Below are 21,061 nucleotides of genomic sequence, written 5' to 3'. Positions count from 1 at the left end.
GAAGGAAAGTGATGAATCAGATTGGTCCAATGGATATTGATGGTGCAACTGTTGATGATCCTCTCAGGTGGCTAACAAACTAAATGAGTATTTTGCATCTACATTCACACATGAGGAGTTTTCAGGGAGGGGAATGGCAGAGGTGAATTAAACTCTGTCAGTGAGCTAGATGATTTTGTAATATGACAGGAAAGTGGAGGAAAAATTGTTGAAGATAAACATAAAAAAGGCACCTGGGGTGGATGGGATCTACAAATTATACTAAAGGAGGCAGCAACGGAAGTAAGAAAACATTTAGCCATAATTATAAAAGCTTCCTTGGACTCAGGGCAGGTATCCATGGACTGGAGATGTGCAAATGTAACCCCAATTTACAAAGGAGGAACAAAGGCTGACAAAAGTAATTATAGACCTGTTAGTTTAACTTCTCCAGGGAAATTAATGGAGGCACTGGTTAAAGAAGGCACTGCAGCATCATCTAGACAAGACTTCAGTTATAGCTTGGACTCAGAATGGTTTTGTTAAGGGGAAGTCTTGCCTCACCAATTTGATTGGATACTATGATGTAGTCACAAAGGAACTGGATGCAGTGAATAACTTTGATATCTTATATTTGGATATTACAAAGGCTTTGATACTATTGCACATGGAAGACTGCTGCACAAATTGGAGCAGTGTGGCATTGGAAGCAAATTGCTGCTATGGATAAAGGGATGGTTGAGTGGGAGAAGGCAGAGTGTGGTAATCAATGGACACTGCTCTTCATGGACTAATGTTATTAGTGGTGTCACCCAGGGGTTAGTGTTGGGTCCATTGTTTTCTGTATTCATTAATGATATTGATGATGGTATATTAAGCTTAATGTCCAAGTTTGCAGACAATACGAAGGTTGGCAGGGTTGTTAAGGAATTAATGACAGTACGCTGCTGCAACAGGATCTAGAAAGTTTGAGCAGATGGGCTGAGAAGTGACAAATGAAGTTTAACATTGACAAATGTAAAGTACTACATATGGGAAGCCGTAACTCCATAGTAACTTATCAACTCTGTAGTACTACACTGACAGTGGTAGATAATGAAAAGGACCTGGTGGTAATTGTGCAGACAGATATGAATTTTTCTGAGCAGTGCAGATGATCTGCAAGAGTAGCTCATGGTGTCTTGTCAATATACAGGAATTTTTCTAGCAGGGATAAGGAGGTGGTTATCTCCTTGTACAAGGCAATGGTCAGGCCACACCCTGAGTACTGTATACAGGTCTGGAGGCCTCATTTTAAGAAGGATGTAGAGCTGTTGGAAAGAGTTCAGAGAAGGGGAACAAGATTAGTGAATGGAATGAGGGGTTGCTCTTACGAAGAAAGGCTTAAGTTTTGTAGATTACAATATCTGGATGTTTGGGCACCTGCAAGGTGATCTGATCGAGGTGTATAAAGCTTTGAATGGTTTGAGCATGCTCAGTGCTGATGGGATTCTTCCTCTTGCTCAGAATAATCACCTGAGAGGGCATAAATTCAAATTGAGGAAAGACAGTTGTAGGATAGATGTGCAGAAGTTTGCCTTTAGCCAGCGGGTAGTTATTGGTGATACAGATTTCCATCTTTTGTTGTAGAAGTTGATAGCCTATAAAAAAATTTAAGGCTGAGCTGGACAGTTATTTGGAATGAATGGAGGGGTATAATGGGAAGTTTTTTTTTTTGGCTGATGCTGCATAAGCTTGCTTTGTTCCATCGTATGCCTCTACTATGCTAATATTATGAATTGTATATGAACTGTTGTGCGTTTATAACTAGCTAACAAGAATAATTCTAAAATCTACTTTCTAATTGCAATTAAATAAGGCTGTATTGTTTTTTGCCAATATGAATATTTTTATATTGGCAAAAAGCAATATATATGCTTGAAAATGAAATTTTTTTATGAAAACCCCAAACACAAGAGTTATTAGAACCTATAGTACTTAGTACAATGCTTGGAATGGAGGTTGAGAAGATGAAAGAAAATATTTGTTGACATTAGACTTATTCTGTATACAGTAATTTTCAGGAAATACATATGAAGGACGATTGTTCCAGAAAATGTCATTTGAATGAATAAACAAGGAAGATGAAAATTTGGTTCTGTGAGTTTGAAATCGGACAGTAAATGGATGTTGGCTGGTGGCGGCACGTGTTCCGATTGTTTTGAAAGAGAGAGCAGGAATTATAGAAGCCAATTCAGAAGAACAGTGCCCATGGAAGTATCTGTAGAAAAGGCATGGAGCAGAAACAGTACACCTATGAGACAGCGAGTGGACAAGTTCTGGTAGAGATGAGTCGTTAATAAACTGAACTGCCCACATCTGAATGGAATCTAGAAGCTTGAGAGAAGTTTTGGGGGGCACCACCCCAGATGTGGGAACAATATTCCATGGTAGGGCAGATTTGCTTTTTTTTTACAGAGTGAACAGCTGTTTGGAAGAAAGGTAACACTGATAGCGAAAGAGAAAACCAAGTTTTTTTAGATGCAAAGGAAGCATTATTTGTAATGTGCTTGTGCCAAGAGAGATTAGAAGTCAGGGTAATCCCCAAAAGAGATATATCGTCTTACTTAGAAATCGGACTGTCACCAAAGGTAAGCATAGGAGCAAAAGAATTCTTTTTGCACGATATAAGGCAAGACTGAGATTTTGAAGGATTGAAATCAACTAAGTTGTCATTGCCCCACTGGAGAATTACCTAGAAATTGCCATTTAAGGAATTAGTAATGGATATTCGAGAAGTTGAAGCTGATTGAGCAGGGCAAGGTTTCTCAAACTGGAAAATGGAATGCAATGTGCTATCATCGGCAAAACTATTTACAGTCAATGGAAGAAGGTCATTAATATAAAAGAGGAAAATAGTGGGGAAAAAAAGTGAACCTTCAGGGACACCAGCATTAGTGGAGAAGTTTGAAGTCACAGAGTCATCTGCCATCACCCACAGTGAGTGGTGAGAGAGAAAATTGGATACCCAATTACAAAACACAGTTGGCAAACCATAAGATGGAAGCTTGTTTAGAAGTCCTTTATGTCAGACATGATCAAAAGCCTTTGAGATGTCAAGAGCAACTGCTTGTGTTTCATTGAACATTCCACTGAATTTGTCCAAAAATGGGTAACATAAGCCAGAACATCACCAGTGGATTAAACACTGATGGAATCCATATCGTTGATCAGACAGAAGGTTTCTAGGTAGTTTAAGAGTTGGCGGTTAATTGATTTCTCCATTACTTTAGAAAGAGTAGAAGTAATTGCAATGGGATGATAATTGGATGGGAGGGATTTGTCACCCTTTTTAGGAACTGGCTGGATATGAGCAAATTTCCAAGCAGAAGGAAAAACACCTTTGGAATAAGAAAGTGAAAAAAGGCGGCAAAGAATAGGAGTAAGTTCGGGAGCACAGGTTTTGAGAACAAGTGGAGAAATACCATCGGGACCTGGAGCTTTCATAGCATCAAGATTCATCAAAATCCTTCTGACATCCTTTTGACGGAATACCACAGGAGGCATTAAATGGAGCGTGATGGGAATGGTGGGAGATGTTTTACCAAGATCATTAATACATGATTTGAAAGAAAAATGGGATGGTAGCAGGTCAGCTTTATCCTTGGCTGAAGTGACAACAGAACCATCTGGTTTTGACAGAGGTGGGAGCAGAGATGGGGAAAAGTTGCAGCCAATAGCTTTGGCAAGAGACCAGAATGCTCGGCTACCATTAGGGCAAGAAACAAGTTTTCTACTCTTAACCTGTTCAAAATCTAGTTTGGACTGATTAATAACTGCTTTACAATTGTTGCGAGCTTTGGTGTTGGCAGAAAATGATACTGAAGAATTGGAAACAAGCCAATTACGATATGCAACATTCTTCTCTTGATGAACAGCCTTAGCACATTTATTGGAAAACCAAGGTTTAGATAAAGGACGAGATTTTAAAGTGGAGTGTGGAATAAAGGATTCCATTCCTACATGAATAATTTCACTGACACAATCTGAGCAAATGTTGACAGAAGTTTTGAAACAGTAATCTGACCCAGGAAAAGAAGAAAAGAAATCTTGCAGCTCATCCCATTTTACATTCTTGTAATGCCAAACAACATGAGGTTGGGAATAGCCATTAGATAAAGGCTAAGTTGTGATCTGAAGTGCCTAAATGACTACTCACTTCGACCATATACTTGGAAGGGTTGTTTGTTAGAAAAAGATCAAGCATGTTGACTATATGGTTAGGATTGTCCGGTACTCTAGTAGGTAAATCTTCAATCTGTGGAAGGTCATTAGTAATTGCAAAAGCCTCAGCATCTCGACCAGCTGGGTTGGTGTGAGTAGAAAACAGAAGCCAGCCGGAGTTGTGAACATTAAAATCACCTAGGAAAATTACCTAACTGTTAGGAAAGTTGGAATAGAGAAAGTCAAGTTGCAAAGAGAGTAATCAGAGAGCTCCAAGTGATTAGTGGAGTTTGGAGAATGGTAAAGACAATAGATGGATTTGACAGAATGAGGTAGAGAGATTTTAAGACGGAGAAGATTGAAAAGAGGAGATTCCAAATTACCATATCTCTGACAGGGAATATCGGAATGGACATATGCACAACTACCACCTTTGAGGCGAAAGTAATCATACAGCGAATAATTTGGGCAGCTGAGATGAGCAGTAGTTGAGTCAACTGATAACTGAGATTCTGTCAGAAAAAGTACATGGGGTTTGGCAGACTGCAAGTGGAAATGGACATCATTGAGATTACAATTGAAACCACATATTTGTGAAATGAACTAGGAAGTGTTTGGGAGGTTTAGATATTTTCGCAGATAAGCCTACTCTAATAGGTTGACAATTCATGGTGTATTCAATAGTAAGAAAAAGTGGGTAGGACATACTGTATGAAGTAATGAAATTTTTGGATATGGAGTTCACATGGTAAGTATATACCCAGATCCTTGACATAACAGCCTCGACAATGCCCCCCCCACCCCCGCATACATGTTGGGAGTCTTCTCAGACTCCCAACAGTCACTATCTGGCAGAGTAGAGGTAGCAAGATTATACACTAGCTGATCCGGAAGCCTCCTAGAGAGTTACGATAGGCTCAGTCCAGTGTACTAACTAGTGGCCAACCTGTGAACACTGTTTTAGAGCTGTACTCTTGAAATGGAAGGAAGAATAGATCTCACCATGATGTTCATCATAACGTGAAGTGATCAGTCATACTGTATGATGGAAGAGATAGGGATGGGTTGACCAGAACTTAGCTCTGGAGACTAAACATGGGTTTCACCACTTCAAGCTTCCAAGAAACAAATTCGTGGTATTGCACTGGTTGATGAAAATCACCTACTACCTAGTATTGCCTGGTAGCACAGAGGGGCGGCATTCCTCCATGCGGTGTGGGTACGTCACTTCGACATTGGTTCACACCTTGGTGGTCACCCACAGTGTGCTTGTGCATGGGGGTTATACCCAGGATTACTAAAAAAGTCCCACCATCGTGAAGGTGAAATGCTATTGATTCAGCTTTAATATTAATAGTGGCAAATGATGAAAGGAAGCAAGTTTATACAGCATTAGCAAAAAAAAAAAACCCTATTACCTACCTCATCTATCCATCCCAACTAATAATTTGTCTACCCACTTCCACAACACCAGATGGAGGTTTGCTCCAACACTTAGCCACTCTGACTGAAAGCAAATATTTGCACATCTCTGTAGCCATCGTAACGTAACGCTGTCACCCCTCTCGCTAGGGAACGAACCCACCGCTTGGCAGTATATAGGTACACTGTATTCACATAGGCATTAATTTGATGTCAATATGGATAAATGTCATAGATAGTATGAACCAGAGCTGTAATGCTCAATATGTTCTACGTTGATATCAATATTTGTAAAATTATAAGAGAAGCTTATCCCAATATAGTACATAGAACACTTCCGTATGATATTCTCCAGAAATTAAAACGAAAAATTTAAAATCTTACATTAGAATAATAAATGATTAGAAATCAATTTAACACAATTAAAAATCAATTTAACGCAATTAAAAATAAGGAAATTAATTAAAATAATATAACGAATAAATTGCAAGACGATTTTCCTTCCTCATTTTGCAATTTTTTCGTTATATTCTTTTAATTAATTTTCTTATTTTTAATTGCAGTAAATTTATTTTTAATTATTTGTTACTCTAATGTAAGATTTTCGATTTTTCGTTTTAATTTCTGGAGAATATCATACGGAAGTATTCTACGTACTATATTGAGATGAACTTCTTATTATTTTACAAATATGGATAAATGTCGTGAGCTAACTGAAAGAGGAATGGTAGTGGGTGCCCGATGCATAGGTCACTATCACAGAGGTGGTATAGAAATTGCACTATCACTGTTCGATAGTATCAAGAGTGTATTGGGAATATGTCATTTCCAGAATAACATCTCACTGTGGATGGTGCTGTGGGCAGAGAAAGGTGGCGGATGAATGTGGCTGTTGATGTCTGTTTTGCATTGTTTCAGCCAACGAGAGAGATACAGTGGCACACTTGAATGAGGAAAGTGCCAGAAATGTCTCCACCAAGACCATCAGGTGATCATTAGCCGCAATAGGTTATGGGAGCTGCCAACCCACCAGAGTCCCATTGCTAACACCACAACACAGGACTTTATCCCTCAGCTGGATGAAAGAACATCGGCACTGGATCTTGCAAGATTGGAGACGGGTCTTCTGGTCTGATGAGTCCCATTTCCAGTTATTTCGAGCAGATGGGAGGGTGCCTATCTGACAGAAATTGCACAACGCTTTGCACCAGTCATTTCAACCAGGAACTGTTCAGGCAGGTGGATGGTGAGTAATGGTATGGGGCATGTTCAACTGGCACACGTTGGAACATCTGGTATGTCTAAATGCATCTCTGAATGGTCCAGGTTATATGTCCATCCTTGCAGACCATCTGTACCCCTTCATGGTCATCGTGCACCCACAGGGCAATGGACTCTTCCAGCAGAACAATGTGCTTCCCCACAGAGCCATGGTGACTAGAACATGGTTCAAAGAGCATTTAGCAGATTTTACCACCATGGAATGGCCTCTCCATTCATCAGAAATGAACTCTGTGGAGCATCTTTGGGATGCTGTGGAAAGGTCTGTTCGAGCTTTGGATCCTCCACCCAAGAATGTAGCAGAATTATGTACAGTGGTACAGCAAGCATGGATGGAAATACCTGTGTAACACTTTCACGAACTAGTAGACTCAATGCCTCGCCTTGTAACTGCCCTTCTCCGGATGAAAGGTGGGTCTGCCTGTTAGGTATCTACTAGTTAGGTATCCCATGATTTCTGTCTACTCAGTGTACATTTATATGCATTGTGTTAGATTTTGTGTTATACACTAATGCATGGAGCACTGTGATTATATTTAAATTGAACATAATGGTGAAGTTCACAGATGTTAACGTAACAGAAATATGATTAATTTAATTATGTCATGCACAGTGAGGACAGACACTAAGGAGAATGGATAGTAATATGCTTGTGTATTTGACATGCAGATATTCAGCACACATATGAACTCTCACTATAAAGGTACATTTAAACTTAGAGCATTGTCTAAAACAGTGTTTTGGATTTTTATCATGGATTTTTGTTGGACACACTGTTCATGAATTTTGTTCTAGACAAATGTATATATCATGTTTACATGTAAACAGAATAAGTTCTGGATATGGAGTTAGAAGTAAGGTAATGCACTTGATTTCTTGTGTAGCTTGGATAGCAATTTAAGAGGAAGAAAGAAATAAAGACAGCATACAATGGTTGAGAAAATTTTTATTCAACAGAAGCACCCAAGGAGCCTATCATTCACTTTTCTATCATCTGTGGTTAAAAAATACACTTCCAGCATGTGATATTTCAGATTTATTGCCTTTGTTAATTCTCAGTACTCTGAGATTTCAAACTGTATCTTTTCATAATTTCAGAAATATCAACTTTTAACATTGAAGCAGCTTCCTTTAAATTGTTCCTGTTTTATTTTGGTTTGTAATATTTATTAGAAGGCTCCTACAAACATCTTTCCACCTTTAGTTCTTCAGTTAATTTTAATGTTATTCCTTTCAACCACTCTATAAAGCTAATATCAAAGCTAATGAAAAACAGATGAAACCAAGTTGACCAGCTAGCTGACACAATGCACAACTACTCTTGCCTCAGACATCCTGTCTTTCAGAGAGCACACTATTTGGTAGTCCCACTCGTCATCTAGGGGATGATCTTCTCTCTCTCTCTCTCTGAGGGCTGATGACCCTCCTATGTGTGAGTCCTGTGGCACAATTTTATCTATTAGACACATTTTAGTTGAATGTCCAGATTTCAGCAATATCCGTTTTACCGCTTTTAATCATCTGACTGAGCCGTATACACTCAGTCAGATTTTATCCGACAGTGACACTGTGTCTGCTATTTTTAGCCTTTTGAAAGCAATAAAAAACATTTTTAATAGTATTTAAAATTTATGTTATTGTTATATCTTTTATTGATTTATCTTTTTAATTATTTATTATTAGATCTGGACATGGTGGCCTAATTAATTAGGTCACTGAGATGTTAAATTTTTATATATTACCTGGTCTTGGCGCATTATAGCCTTAGTAGCTAGTGCGCCAATAAAATCAAAACCAACCAACCAACTTCTCTCTCTCTAGTAGAGTAAAAGACTACAGCAGCAAGCTCAAAGTGGTGGGAATGCCATGCCTCAGGGGAGAACTGAAGGGGTGATTCTATGAATCATGACCTTATGAAATGTGCTGCTTGTGCAATGTTTGTGGGCTATCTGAAATGAGATGGGACATAATGCAGCCAAGGGAAATCTTTGTGTGTTTGATAAATAGAGTATAAGGAAATTTGATGCAAACTCATCATTCTGATGGATGTGTATTGAGAGCTTGAAGAAGTTAATACCTTGAAAAAATTAAAATGGTGGTCTCATCAAGCTCTCAGCTGCCCAACTCAACACTAGAGGCAAACAAGCTGGTCTCACAGGAGGTAGTTATTGTCACTCTCTTATTAAGAGAAGCAGGAAACATATTGTGCAAAAAAGGATAGATGGAATAGGACCACAGTATGTCTGCCAGGGACAAAAGAAGATGACGTTACAGAGCAGATATAATCTTTTAAGGGCATGAAAGGTGATATTGTTGTACTTATTGGCACTAATGATATTAAGAGTAGAAGATCTGATGGTAATGTTGGAAAAAGTTGCGAGTTAGGATTAAATTCGAAAGTGTCTGTAATCTTGCCCAGACATGATAGAAGGGAGTATGTGTTGAGAGCCTCCCTACGTTGGATAATAAAAAGAGAGGTAGCAGTAGTTAAGCCAAAGGAATGGATTATAATTTCAGGAAAGGAAATTACAATGGCTTAAGGTGCTACATGTCCTCTATTAACTTGGTAGATATTTTACAGAGACAAATACAAATGAATTATGGCATACCTTTAAAACATTAATCACAGAAGCCATATATGCATATATACCATTAAAAAAAATACTCCACGAAGATAATTCCAAGTTGGATAAATAATGAAGTTGCCAGATTACTTAAGCAGAAAAAGACAACACGGAAAAGTTACAGAACAATAAAAAGTACGGAAGCCTATAACAGCTACAAATTGATCTGTAATAGTGCCACAGAAAAGGTTAGGCTGGCAAAGGCAGATTATGGGAAATCACTGGCAAAGAGTAATTCTCCTCATGTATAAATGCAAAGAAGGGAAGGACAAATCAGATCAGACCCTTTATGACATGGGATAGTATTAGACACCCCAGCTGATGTTGCAGGTGAACTCAACAGTTACTTTGCATCAATATTTACAGAAGATAAACCCTTTGTGTCAAGGAGAAATTATGGGAGTAATGTTGAAAAATCTACAATTAATGATATTGAAATTTCACATAATCATTTAACGAAAAAACTTATTATCCCACAGGCGAGTAAGGCTCCTGGGATTGATGGCATATACCCTATAATTTTAAGGAAGGTGGCAAGTGAATGCATTGAACCATTAAGGCTGATTATGAGAGCATCGCTGGACATCACATTACACTCAGTTGACTTGGGTGACGAGTGCAATGTTGAGTCAGTTTGGTATGATATAAGCACTGAGATAACAAAATTGAGTGTAGGAGTGTGTTATAGGCCTAAAGACTATGATCAGTATACTGAACAGCTATATAGGGAAATAGAGCGGACCAGCAAATCAAAATGTCTCATAATGGAGAATTTTAACTTTACAGATGTTGACTGCAATTTGTGGGTTGGTCACTCACACACTAGCAAGACTTTTGTAGATTTTGTTTTCTGTGGCAGCATGTTAGAGAGGTGACACGAGGAAGCCTCCTCAACAATTCATGTCAAGAGAAATAGACCGTAATCTGCCATGCTGATCCAGTTCAGATTGGCAGATCAGCCGGGGCAGACTATGGTCCATTTCTCTCAACATGAATTGCCGAGGAGGCTTCCCTCCTGTGGTGGGTTGATAATGGCTGCAGTTTACCCTTTACTTGTATTTTAGGAAAGCTTTTGATGCTGTTGCATCTGGAAGACTACTGTACAAATTTGAACAGTATGGCATTAAGGGCAAGTTTCTGCTAGGGATAAAGGGATGATTGATTGGGGACAGAGGGTGTTAAACTATGGACACTGCTCTTCGTTGACTAATGTTATTAGTGGAGTTCCCCAAAGTTCGGCTTTGGCTCCATTGTCATTTTCTGTATTTATTAATGATATTGATGAAGACATATCAGGCTTAATATCCAAGTTTGCAGTGATATGAAGGTTGGCAGGGTTGTTAATGACAATATGCTACTGTAACAGGATCTAGAAAAGTTGAGCAGATAGGCTGAGAGGTGGCAACTGAAGTTTAACATTAACAAATGTAAAATACTGTATATCAGTAGCAGTAACCCCAGAGTAATGTATCAACTGTGTGGTACTACGCTTTGTGTGGTGAAATGGGAAAGTTTTTTGTTTTTTTTGGCTGATGCTGTATAAGCTTGCTTTCTTGCATCATATGCCTGTATTAATGCTGGGTATTAACCTTCATGCACAAGTACATGGTGGGTGACCACCCAGGTGTGAACCAACGTAAGCAGGGGTCGAGGTGTGGTGCCCACACCACATGGAGGAACGCCGCCCCTCTATGTTACCAGGCAGTACTAGGTGGTAGATGACTCTCATCAACCTTTGAAATACCACCACTTTGCTTATTGGAGGCTTGAAGTGGTGGACCCCATGTTTAGTCTCTAGAGCTAAGTTCCGGCCAACCCTTCCCTATCTCTTCCATCATGCAGTATGATTGATGATTTTTGAGGTTATGATGAATGTCGTGGCGAGATCCAATATTCCTTACATTTCGAGGGTACAGCTCTAAAACGGTGTTCGCAGGCCGGCCGCTAGTTAGTACACCGGACTGAACCTATTGGTAACTCTCTAGGAAGCTTCCGGATCAGCTAGTGTATAATCTTGCTACCCCTACTCTGCCAGATAGTGACTGGAGGGAGTCCGAGTAGTGTGTATGCGGGGAGCATTGTCGAGGCCACGTTATGTCAAGGATCTGGGTATATTCTTACCACATGTACGCCATATCCAAAAATTTCATTACTTCATAGAGCATGTCCCACCCACTTTTTCTTACTATTGAATACACCATGAATTGTCAAAATAATAGAGCAAGCTTATCTGCGAAAAGATCTAAACCTCCCAAAGACTTCCTAATTCATTTCACAAATATACGTGGTCTCAGTTCTAATCTCAACGATGTCCATTTCCACTTGCAGTCTTCCAAACCCCATGTACTTTTTCTGACTGAATCTCAGTTATCAGTTGATTCAACTACTGCTCATCTCAGATGTCCAAATTATTTGCTGTATGATTCCTTTCGCCTCAAAGGTGGTACTTGTGCATATCTCCGTTCTGATATTCCCTGTCAGAGACTTGGCAATTTGGAATCTCCTCTCTTTGTCTTCTCTGGCTTAAAATCTCTCTACCTCATTGTGTAAAATTCATCTGTCTCTACCGTTCTCCCAACTCCACTAATCACTTGGAGCTCTTTGACTTCCTCTCTTTGCAACTTGACTTTCTCCAGTCCAACTTTCCTAACAGTGAGGTAATTTTCCTTGGTGATTTTAACGTTCATGACTCCAGCTGGCTTCCGTTTTCTAGTCACACCGACCCAGCAGGTCGAGATGCTGAGGCTTTTGCAATTACTAATGACCTAGCACAGATTGTTCATTTACCTACAAGAATACCGGACAATCCTAATCATACAGCCAATACGCTTGATCTTTTTCTCACAAACAACCCTTCTAAGTACAAGGTTGAAGTGAGAGGTCCTTTAGGCACTTCAGATCACAACTTGGTGATTGCCTCTTCTCCAATGGAACCTTTATCTCATGGCTATTCCCAACCTCGTATTGTTTGGCATTACAAGAATGCAAAATGGGATGACCTGCGAGACTTCTTTTCTTCTTTTCCTTGGTCTGATTACTGTTTCAAAACTTCTGATGTCAACGTTTGCTCAGATCGTGTCAGTGAAATTATTCTTGCAGGAATGGAATCCTTTATCCCACACTCCACTTTAAAATCTCGTCCTTTATCTAAACCTTGGTTTTCCAATAAATGTGCTAAGGCTGTCCAAGAGAAGAACGTTGCATATCGTAATTGGCTTGTTTCTAATTCTTCAGTTTCATTTTCTGCCTACACCATAGCTTGCAACAATTGTAAAGCAGTTATTAATCAGTCCAAACTATAGTTTGAACAGGCTAAGAGTAGAAAACTTGCTTCTTGCCCTAATGGTAGCCGAGCATTCTGGTCTCTTGCCAAAGCTATTGGCCGCAACTTTTGCCCATCTCTGCTCCCACCTCTGTCCAAACCAGATGGTTCTGTTGACACTTCAGCCAAGGATAAAGCTGACCTGCTAGCATCCCATTTTTCTTTGTGCTCATGTATTAATGATCTTGGTAAAACACCCCCCACCATTCCTAACACGCTCCATTCAATGCCTCCTGTGGTCTTCCGTCAAAAGGATATCAGAAGGATTTTGATGAATCTTGATGCTAAGAAAGCTCCAGGTCCTGATGGTATTTCTCCACTTGTTCTCAAAACCTGTGCTCCTGAACTTACTCCTATTCTTTGCCGCCTTTTTTCACTTTCTTATTCCAAAGGTGTTTTTCCTTCTACTTGGAAATTTGCTCATATCCAGCCAGTTCCTAAAAAGGGTGACAAATCCCTCCCATCCAATTATCGTCCCATTGTAATTACTTCTACTCTTTCTAAAGTAATGGAGAAATCAATTAACCGCCAACTCTTAAACTACCTAGAAACCTTCTGTCTGATCAACGATTACCAGTATGGATTCCGTCAGTGTCGATCCACTGGTGATATTCTGGCTTATGTTACCCATTTATGGACTAATTCAATGGAAAGGTTCGGTGAAACACAAGTAGTTGCTCTTGACATCTCAAAGGCTTTTGATCGTGTTTGGCATAAAGGTCTTCTAAACAAGCTTCCATCTTATGGTTTGCCAACTGTTTTTAGTAATTGGTTATCCAGTTTTCTCTCTGATCGCTCACTGAGGGTGATGGTAGATGGCTATCTGTCTTCTAACTTCTCCACTAATGCCGGTGTCCCCCAAGGTTCAGTTCTTTCCCCCACTCTTTTCCTCTTGTATATCAATGACCTTCTTCCATTGACTGGAAATCCTATCCATAGTTTTGCCGATGATAGCACATTGCATTCAACTTTCCATTTTGAGAAACCTTGTCCAGCTCAATCAGCTTCAAGTTCTCGAAAATTTGCTGCCAATTCCTTAAATGCCGATCTTCAGGTAATTCTCCAGTGGGGCAAAGACAACTTAGTTGATTTCAACCCTTCTAAAACTCAATCTTGTCTTATATCTCGCAAAAAGGATTCTTCTGCTCCTATGCTTATCTTTAGTGACACTCCGATTTCTAGGCAAAATGATATATCTCTTTTGGGGATTACCCTGACTTCTAATCTCTCTTGGCACAAGCACATTACAAATATTGCTTCCTCTGCATCTAAAAAACTTGGTTTTCTCTTTCGCTCTCGGCGTTACTTTTCTCCCAAACAGCTGCTCACTCTGTATAAATCGCAAATCCGCCCTGCCATGGAATATTGTTCCCACATCTGGGGTGGTGCCCCCAAAACCTCTCTCAGGCTTCTTGATTCCATTCAGAAGAGGGCAGTTAGGTTAATTAATGATTCATCTCTAACAGAGTCTCTCCACTCGCTGTCTCATAGACGCACTGTTTCTGCTGCATGCCTCTTCTATAGATACTTCCATGGGCACTGTTCTTCTGAATTGGCTTCTATAATTCCCGCTCTCTCTTTCAAAACAGTCCAAACACGTGCCGCCACCAGCCAACATCCATTTACTGTCTAACGTCAAACCCACAGAACCAACTTTTCGTCTTCCTCATTTATTCATTCAACTGCCGTTTTCTGGAACAACCTTCCTTCATACGTATTTCCTGAAAATTACAATCTACAGAAGTTCAAGTCCAATATCAACAAATATCTTCTTTCGTCTTCTCAACCTCCAACCCAAGCACGGTACTAAGTACTATAGGTTATAATACCTCTCGTGTTTGGGGTTCTCATAAAAAAAAAAAAAAAAAATGCTAATGTCCCTGCTCAAGTTGCACACAATTTGAATGGGTGTTTTGCATCTACATTCACACATGAAAAATTCTTTAGGGTAGGGGATCGCAGTAGTTAATCAAATTCTATTACAAAGTCAGCCAAATGACTTTGTGATAACTGCAAGGAGAATAAAGGAGAAATTGTTGAGGATGAACATAAAAAAGGCACCCATCTGGGACAAATGGAATTTATCCAATTATATTATGGGAGGCTGCAAAGGAGGTAGTCAAACCCTGAGCCATAATTACTTTTAATTAATTATTACTTTGGATTCAGGAGAGACTCCTATGGACTGGACAAGTGCAAATATATCCCCAATTCATAAAGGGGGATCAAAAGGTAACGTGAGTAATTACAGACTTGTTAGTGTAACGTCTGTTTCAGGGAAAATAATGGAATCACTGGTTAAAGAAGTAATGCAGGATCATTTGGACTGTAACTAAAATTATACTGTAATCTCAGCATGGAATTTTCAAGGAGTGGTCTTGTCTAACCAATCTTCTAGGTTACTTTGATGCAGTGACCAAGAAACTGGATTAGGAAATAATTTTGACATCATATAATTAGATTTAAAGAAAGCTTTTGATACTGTTGCACATAAAAGGCTGCTGTACAAACTGTAGCAATGTGGCATTAAGGGAAATTTACTGCTATGGATAAAGGGATGGTTAAGGGAAGAAGAAGACAGAGTGGTTATCAGTGGCACTGCTCTTTATGGACTAATTTTATTAGTGGAGTTCCCCAGGGCTCAGTGCTGGATCCATTGTTGTTTTCATTATTTATCAGTGATATTGATGAAGGTATATCAGGCTTAATGTCTGAGTTTGCAGATGATACAAAGGTTGGCAGGGTGGTTAATGACTTGTCAGGATGAGCTACTGCAACAAGATCTATGATAATTGAGTCAATGGGCTGAGAAATGACAGTTGAAATTTAACATCGACTAATGCAAGGTCCTGCACATGGGTGGCAGTAACCCCAAAGTAACTTATCAACTGTGTTGATATTTCAGAGTAACTTATCAACTGTGTCTACACTACATTCAGGGTAGTGTAGAATGAGGACTATCTGGGGTTAATTGTGTAGTCAGACATGGAATTATGTGAGCAGTGGAAACATGCTGTCAGGACAGCTCACAAGGTTTTGTCAATAATATTCAGAAACTTTGCTAGCAGGGATAAGGAGGTGATTATCTCTTTGTATAAAGTCATGGTTAGGCATCACCTTGAGTACTTAGTCAGGTCTGGAGACCTTACTTTAGGAACAGTGTAGATCTTCTGGAACGAGTGAAGAGAAGGGCAACCAGATTGGTGAAGGGAACAAGAGGTTGCTCTTACCTAAAAAAGGTTTCAGTTTTGCAAATTTCTGCATCTCGAGACCAGGCATCTGCAGGGAGATCTGATTGAGGTGTTTAAAGCCTTGACTGTATTGAGTACACTGAATGTTAATTGTATTCTTCCATTTGCTGAGACTGCACCCATGAGGGAGTATAAATTCAAGTTGAGTAAGGATGGTTGCAGTATAGATGTATGGAAGTTTGCCTTCAGCCAGCGGGTGGTTTATTGTTTGAACAAGCTTCCATCTGTTGTTGTGGAAGTGGATGGGTTGTATAAATTCAACTGAGAACTAGATAAATTCTTGGAGAATATGGCTGAGTGAACTGTTTTTTGTTTCTTTTGGCTTATCTATATAAGCTTGCTTTCTTGCATCATTTGTCATTACTACCAAATACACTGGTTTATGCTCTATATTTTGAGTTTTCTAGTGTTTATTTATTCTTCGTGCCTTTTCAATTTTGGTAAGTTCTCTTCTTGTTCTCCTTCCATATATATTTACTTGCTGTATCGTGTCAGCTGTAAACTACTTGCTTACTATCCATATAAATCATCCCCCCTTCTTCTACTACTTCTGTTTAATTTAGTTTTTTAATATTTACAAAATCTTTAACTAAACTTTTGCTTATGCTTTGTCTGTGCCTTTATTGGCATGTATTTTACATCAGAAATAGGGATGTTATTGCATTGCCATTATTGCTTGCAATTCCGGCAGTTGATGCTTGAGAACAACACCGGGTTTGAGTTGTACAGCAATGCCCCTTCTTAATTAAATGTATTATACAGCTATATTCCTTCTTGATTAAATTTATATTTATTATATTAAATCCACCCTTTTTTCTCCCTCTTTTGTCTATTAACTATTTATACTCTTTTTTTCTTTTTTTTTCTTTTTTTTTTCTATTATTTATTTATTCTCATTTTATTTTCTTTGCATTGCTGAGGAAAATAAAGTGATAAATGATGAAAATAAAATTATAAATCATAAAATGCTGCCTTTTGCATTTGCTTACTTTCTTGCTGCTTCCTTTTTCTTTTTGTATATGTAAAATTTAGTTAGTTTTGTGAATTATGCTTAGCTTTATATAATGGGCTTTTTTTTACAAAATTCTTTATATAATGAACAGTATTAAATATTATTAAGCTATTTTATTATTCTCCAAAATGACTGCCTAAGTGATTTAAGTACAAAGTTTCATTTATTAAAATAAACTAGTTGCCAAAATAATGTACAGAACATACACAATATTTTCTTATGTCCATTTTAGCATTCAGGCAGAAAGTAGAGTGAAAGGAAGTATTCCTCGATTGGAAGAAACTCACCAGAAATTGCAGTCTATTGCTCTTCGGCTCACATCAGGATTTAGTAGAATGGAGAGGAACCTTCAGCTTTTAGTAGAACCATGTAAATTTTATTATTGTTTGTTTATTTACTATTTTAACTATCATTATTGTTATTTCATTTGCTTCAATTTTAAGGATGTAAAATTTTATTAAGTTTTTTTTTTTTTACCTTAAATTTTTACTTGCTGTTACTTTTGTTAGAAGTGGTTAAATTTTCTTGGATTTAATTCCTTCCTTTTTTTTTTTTTTTTTGAATTCTCGTTAATTCTATTTTAAATTCAGTGCTAATGTCAGTTTTCTATCAGGAAGGGATAGAGTGAAAAGATGGGACTACTTGTTTGGGTTTTTGTTGAATTTTTATAAACTTTAATTTTCAATTTATTTGATTTTAACAAGTATCATTATAGTAACATCAATTAATGAAGAGCATTTGCTCTAATGCCATACTTCATTACCAGTGTAGCTTTAACAGAGAACAAAGGAACTGGTTCTAGTTCTTCACAATAAGTGGCATATTATATATCAATCCATTTAAGTGGATTGACAATTAATTTTAGTTTATGTATATCTGTAGTAAAAGTATTATAGATTAAAATACGGAACATAAACTGATAGAGAAATATGTTGATTTGTTATTTCACTAACAAACAGGATGATACCTTTTGAAATACATGCATTCTATATGATTAATAAATTCATAGTAAAAAACATTAAATACAGTATGTATTTGAACATTGACTGCTAAATTTTGCTGGAGCATGAATTTTATTGACAAAAAAAGCGTTTATTTGCTGATGGGAGGTGTGTGTATAATAAAAGAGATGAGGACCCCTACATACAGTAATGGTATGTAGGGGTCCTCATCCCTAAAAGAACATTTGAATGAAGATTATTTTCTCTTAACTCCTCTCACAAATTCCTCTCCATGACCGGATTCTATAGAGGGAGATTCATGCTATAGCAGGAGTTGGTTTACAAAACATGCCTTATGAGAGAACTGCATGGATCATTCTTTGAGATAGTTTTCATTATTCAGTGATCCTTGATGATCTCAGACAAAAATCTTATTGTAAAAGTTTTCTTGTGTGGACCGTTAGTGCTATTGGCCAGTTCTTCAGTGTACTGCTCAATCAGTTATTGCAGCTCTTCATTTATTGCAGTGATAAGCATCTTTGGCACCAACTTTTAAATCTTGTAGTTTGTGCCATCTGGATGATATTATTAGATCACTGAAATGATGAGTATGAAACCTACAGTGCTACTGATGGCCTCAGGCCACACCCTTTAACCCCTGCTCTGGACAGTCCAAACAGACTGGTTTAAATTCCTTCCATACCTCATTGACATTGTCAGTTGCTTGTATACTGAACTTCTGTTAGTGTTCAATTGACCTATTGCTCCCATCATTATTAGCATCATTCTGCTGGTAGAATATACATCTCAGGTAATAACCCTTGTTTGAAGCAATAGTATCTTGGTCTATAGGCTGCAGGAGGGAAGTTGTATTTTGTGGAATAAACACAACTTTTACTGACATGAAAGTATGAATGGCAAGGTTGCAGAATGGGCAGAGGCACTGTCTAATGGCAGCAACACCCATCACACTCCATCAGTACTGAACCATTGGTTCAGTACTGATGGAGAAGCCATAGTGCTCTACCATTGGACTAAAATAGTTCTCAAACATTCACTAAGACGTCCTTTGTAGCACAGGCATTTCCAAATAACAGGTTTTTGAATATCCTTTTGTCTCTCATAGCATCTTAAAATGGTAAACAAAAAGGGATTTTAACAAGGTCTCTTAAAAGAGGTAAAAAAATAAAATAATATTGATATTACAGTCCTCTATGGCTGTGGAAAGTGTGTTCACAGGCCATTTGCATTTGTGTGGGTTAAAAAACCTAGAATAACTCAGGGAAAATCATTCATCCTCTACCTGCGATTGGCTAACTACAGGTGCTGAATGAAGAGGACTTCAGCAATTCCTCCAGTTGTCAATAGGAATTGAACCCAGATCTCTCCAAATGTGTAGCAGATGGCAATGTATTGTGCTGCCACAGGTTTACTGCCAAGAAGTAAGGCAATCTTTAGTGACCTGAAAACCTGATGCACGCTTCTCTTCTTGAGCGATAAATGTTCTGAAGGGCATTCTCTTCCACAAAATCCCATGAGATGGGATTTTGTGGAAGGTAATTTCTACCTTTCACAAAGGAAGGTAGAGAGGGTAATTTCTACCTTAAACAATAGCTTAGAACACTTCAGTAAATTGAATTGCCCTCTGGGTCTCAGCTCTTGCAGCTTTTCCAGTGAATAGCACTGGGAATTTTGTTATGCTTTTTAAACTTGTCAAACTAACCTCATCTGGCTGCAGACTTTATTCATTGCTGCTTCATCTGTAAGGCGCCTCCGTAGCCAGGTGAGCAAGAGCAGCAGTACATAGCACACACTTCTTGATTAGACCGGAGTTCGAGCCTGTGACCACCAAATACGGAGGATGCGGAAAGGTCAGGGAATGACCACCGCATATACCCGGGGCAATATGGTCTTAGTTGCTAATGCTCCTAAAAAAAAAACCAAATAACAAATAGCTTCATCTGTATGAGGCTTCAGATAATTAAATAAACTTTCTGCATTTTCTGTAATAAGGATCTGAGCGAGTCGAATATAGCAAAGGGTATGTTGTCCTTTTGTTGATTTAAAATAGAATTTTAAGGTTGACTGTGATATATGGAGTGTGCACACTTATCCTAAAGAATTAGAATAACTAGTTATCTGGGATGTGATATGCATATTTTAGAGCAATATAAGTTAATTATATATTGATACAAATTTTTCTTATTTTAATTATTAATAATATACCTGGGTAATTATAAAATTTCAATTTTGATTACAAGTAATTTATATAATAAATATATGAGAGTCAGTTACCATTCATATTATTTTAAAAGTATTCAGAAGAGATTGTTGTGAGGTAGGCTGTCTCCACATATTGTTTTATGTATTATTTACTATTATAAATAGAAATTTCATTGAACTAATCTCTCCTATTGTTCACAAACAAACTGGTGATGATATTTAAAAAGCCACATGAGTTAATATGAAACATTCTTGTTTTGATATATATTGAAATTTAGCACAAAATTTTGATAGAATTTAGGTATGTAATACAGTCAAAGCTATATATAATGACCCCACAGGGGAATGAGAAAATGGTCATTATATCTGTTGTTTATAAAATAGCATGTAGGTTAATGAGAAATTGGCGTTAACCACATAGGTTGTTATAATGTGTGAGACATTAAAAAGAGGGGTTAGCTATAAGGAGCTTTGACTGTATTGGAAAGTATGTAACCTTGGAAAATCCATGTATCAACAGATGTGCTCTGATTGATATCTTCCTTAATTAACTTATTCATATCTCAGAAAGTGGGAAGTACACTAGTCTGACAAATGGCCCACAGTGTTTTTATTTGGTATACAAGTAAATAGTCTTTGATTACTAATTCATTACTCTGGCTAAAACTACACTTTGTAGTTATCCCAAGAGGTTTCAAGCAAAAAACGAAAAGGAAGGATATGGAACAAATATTTTTTGACTATACAGTTCATATATTATAATATGGTATTCCAGTTTCATGATATTTCTGTAGCAACTATCA

The 21,061-nt window shown here is 38.0% G+C and overlaps 1 protein-coding gene across 2 annotated transcripts in view; it reads left to right on the top strand.

Annotated features, from left to right (window-relative positions):
- LOC150076877 (protein phosphatase 1 regulatory subunit 21) overlaps positions 1–21,061 on the top strand; it is a 371,714-nt gene that overhangs the window by 202,024 nt on the left and 148,629 nt on the right. For both annotated transcript variants that reach the window (XM_090386067.1, XM_090386066.1), the window contains one exon: positions 17,327–17,463. In XM_090386067.1, coding sequence (XP_090242193.1) covers positions 17,327–17,463 — 137 coding nt within the window. The remainder of the gene's footprint in view (positions 1–17,326; positions 17,464–21,061) is intronic.

The sequence above is a fragment of the Mastigoproctus giganteus genome, chromosome 12 (genome assembly GCF_048544385.1).
Source record: "Mastigoproctus giganteus isolate SK-2022 chromosome 12, ASM4854438v1, whole genome shotgun sequence".
Lineage (NCBI taxonomy): Eukaryota > Metazoa > Arthropoda > Arachnida > Uropygi > Thelyphonidae > Mastigoproctus > Mastigoproctus giganteus.
This window is presented reverse-complemented; position numbering and strand designations above follow the sequence as displayed.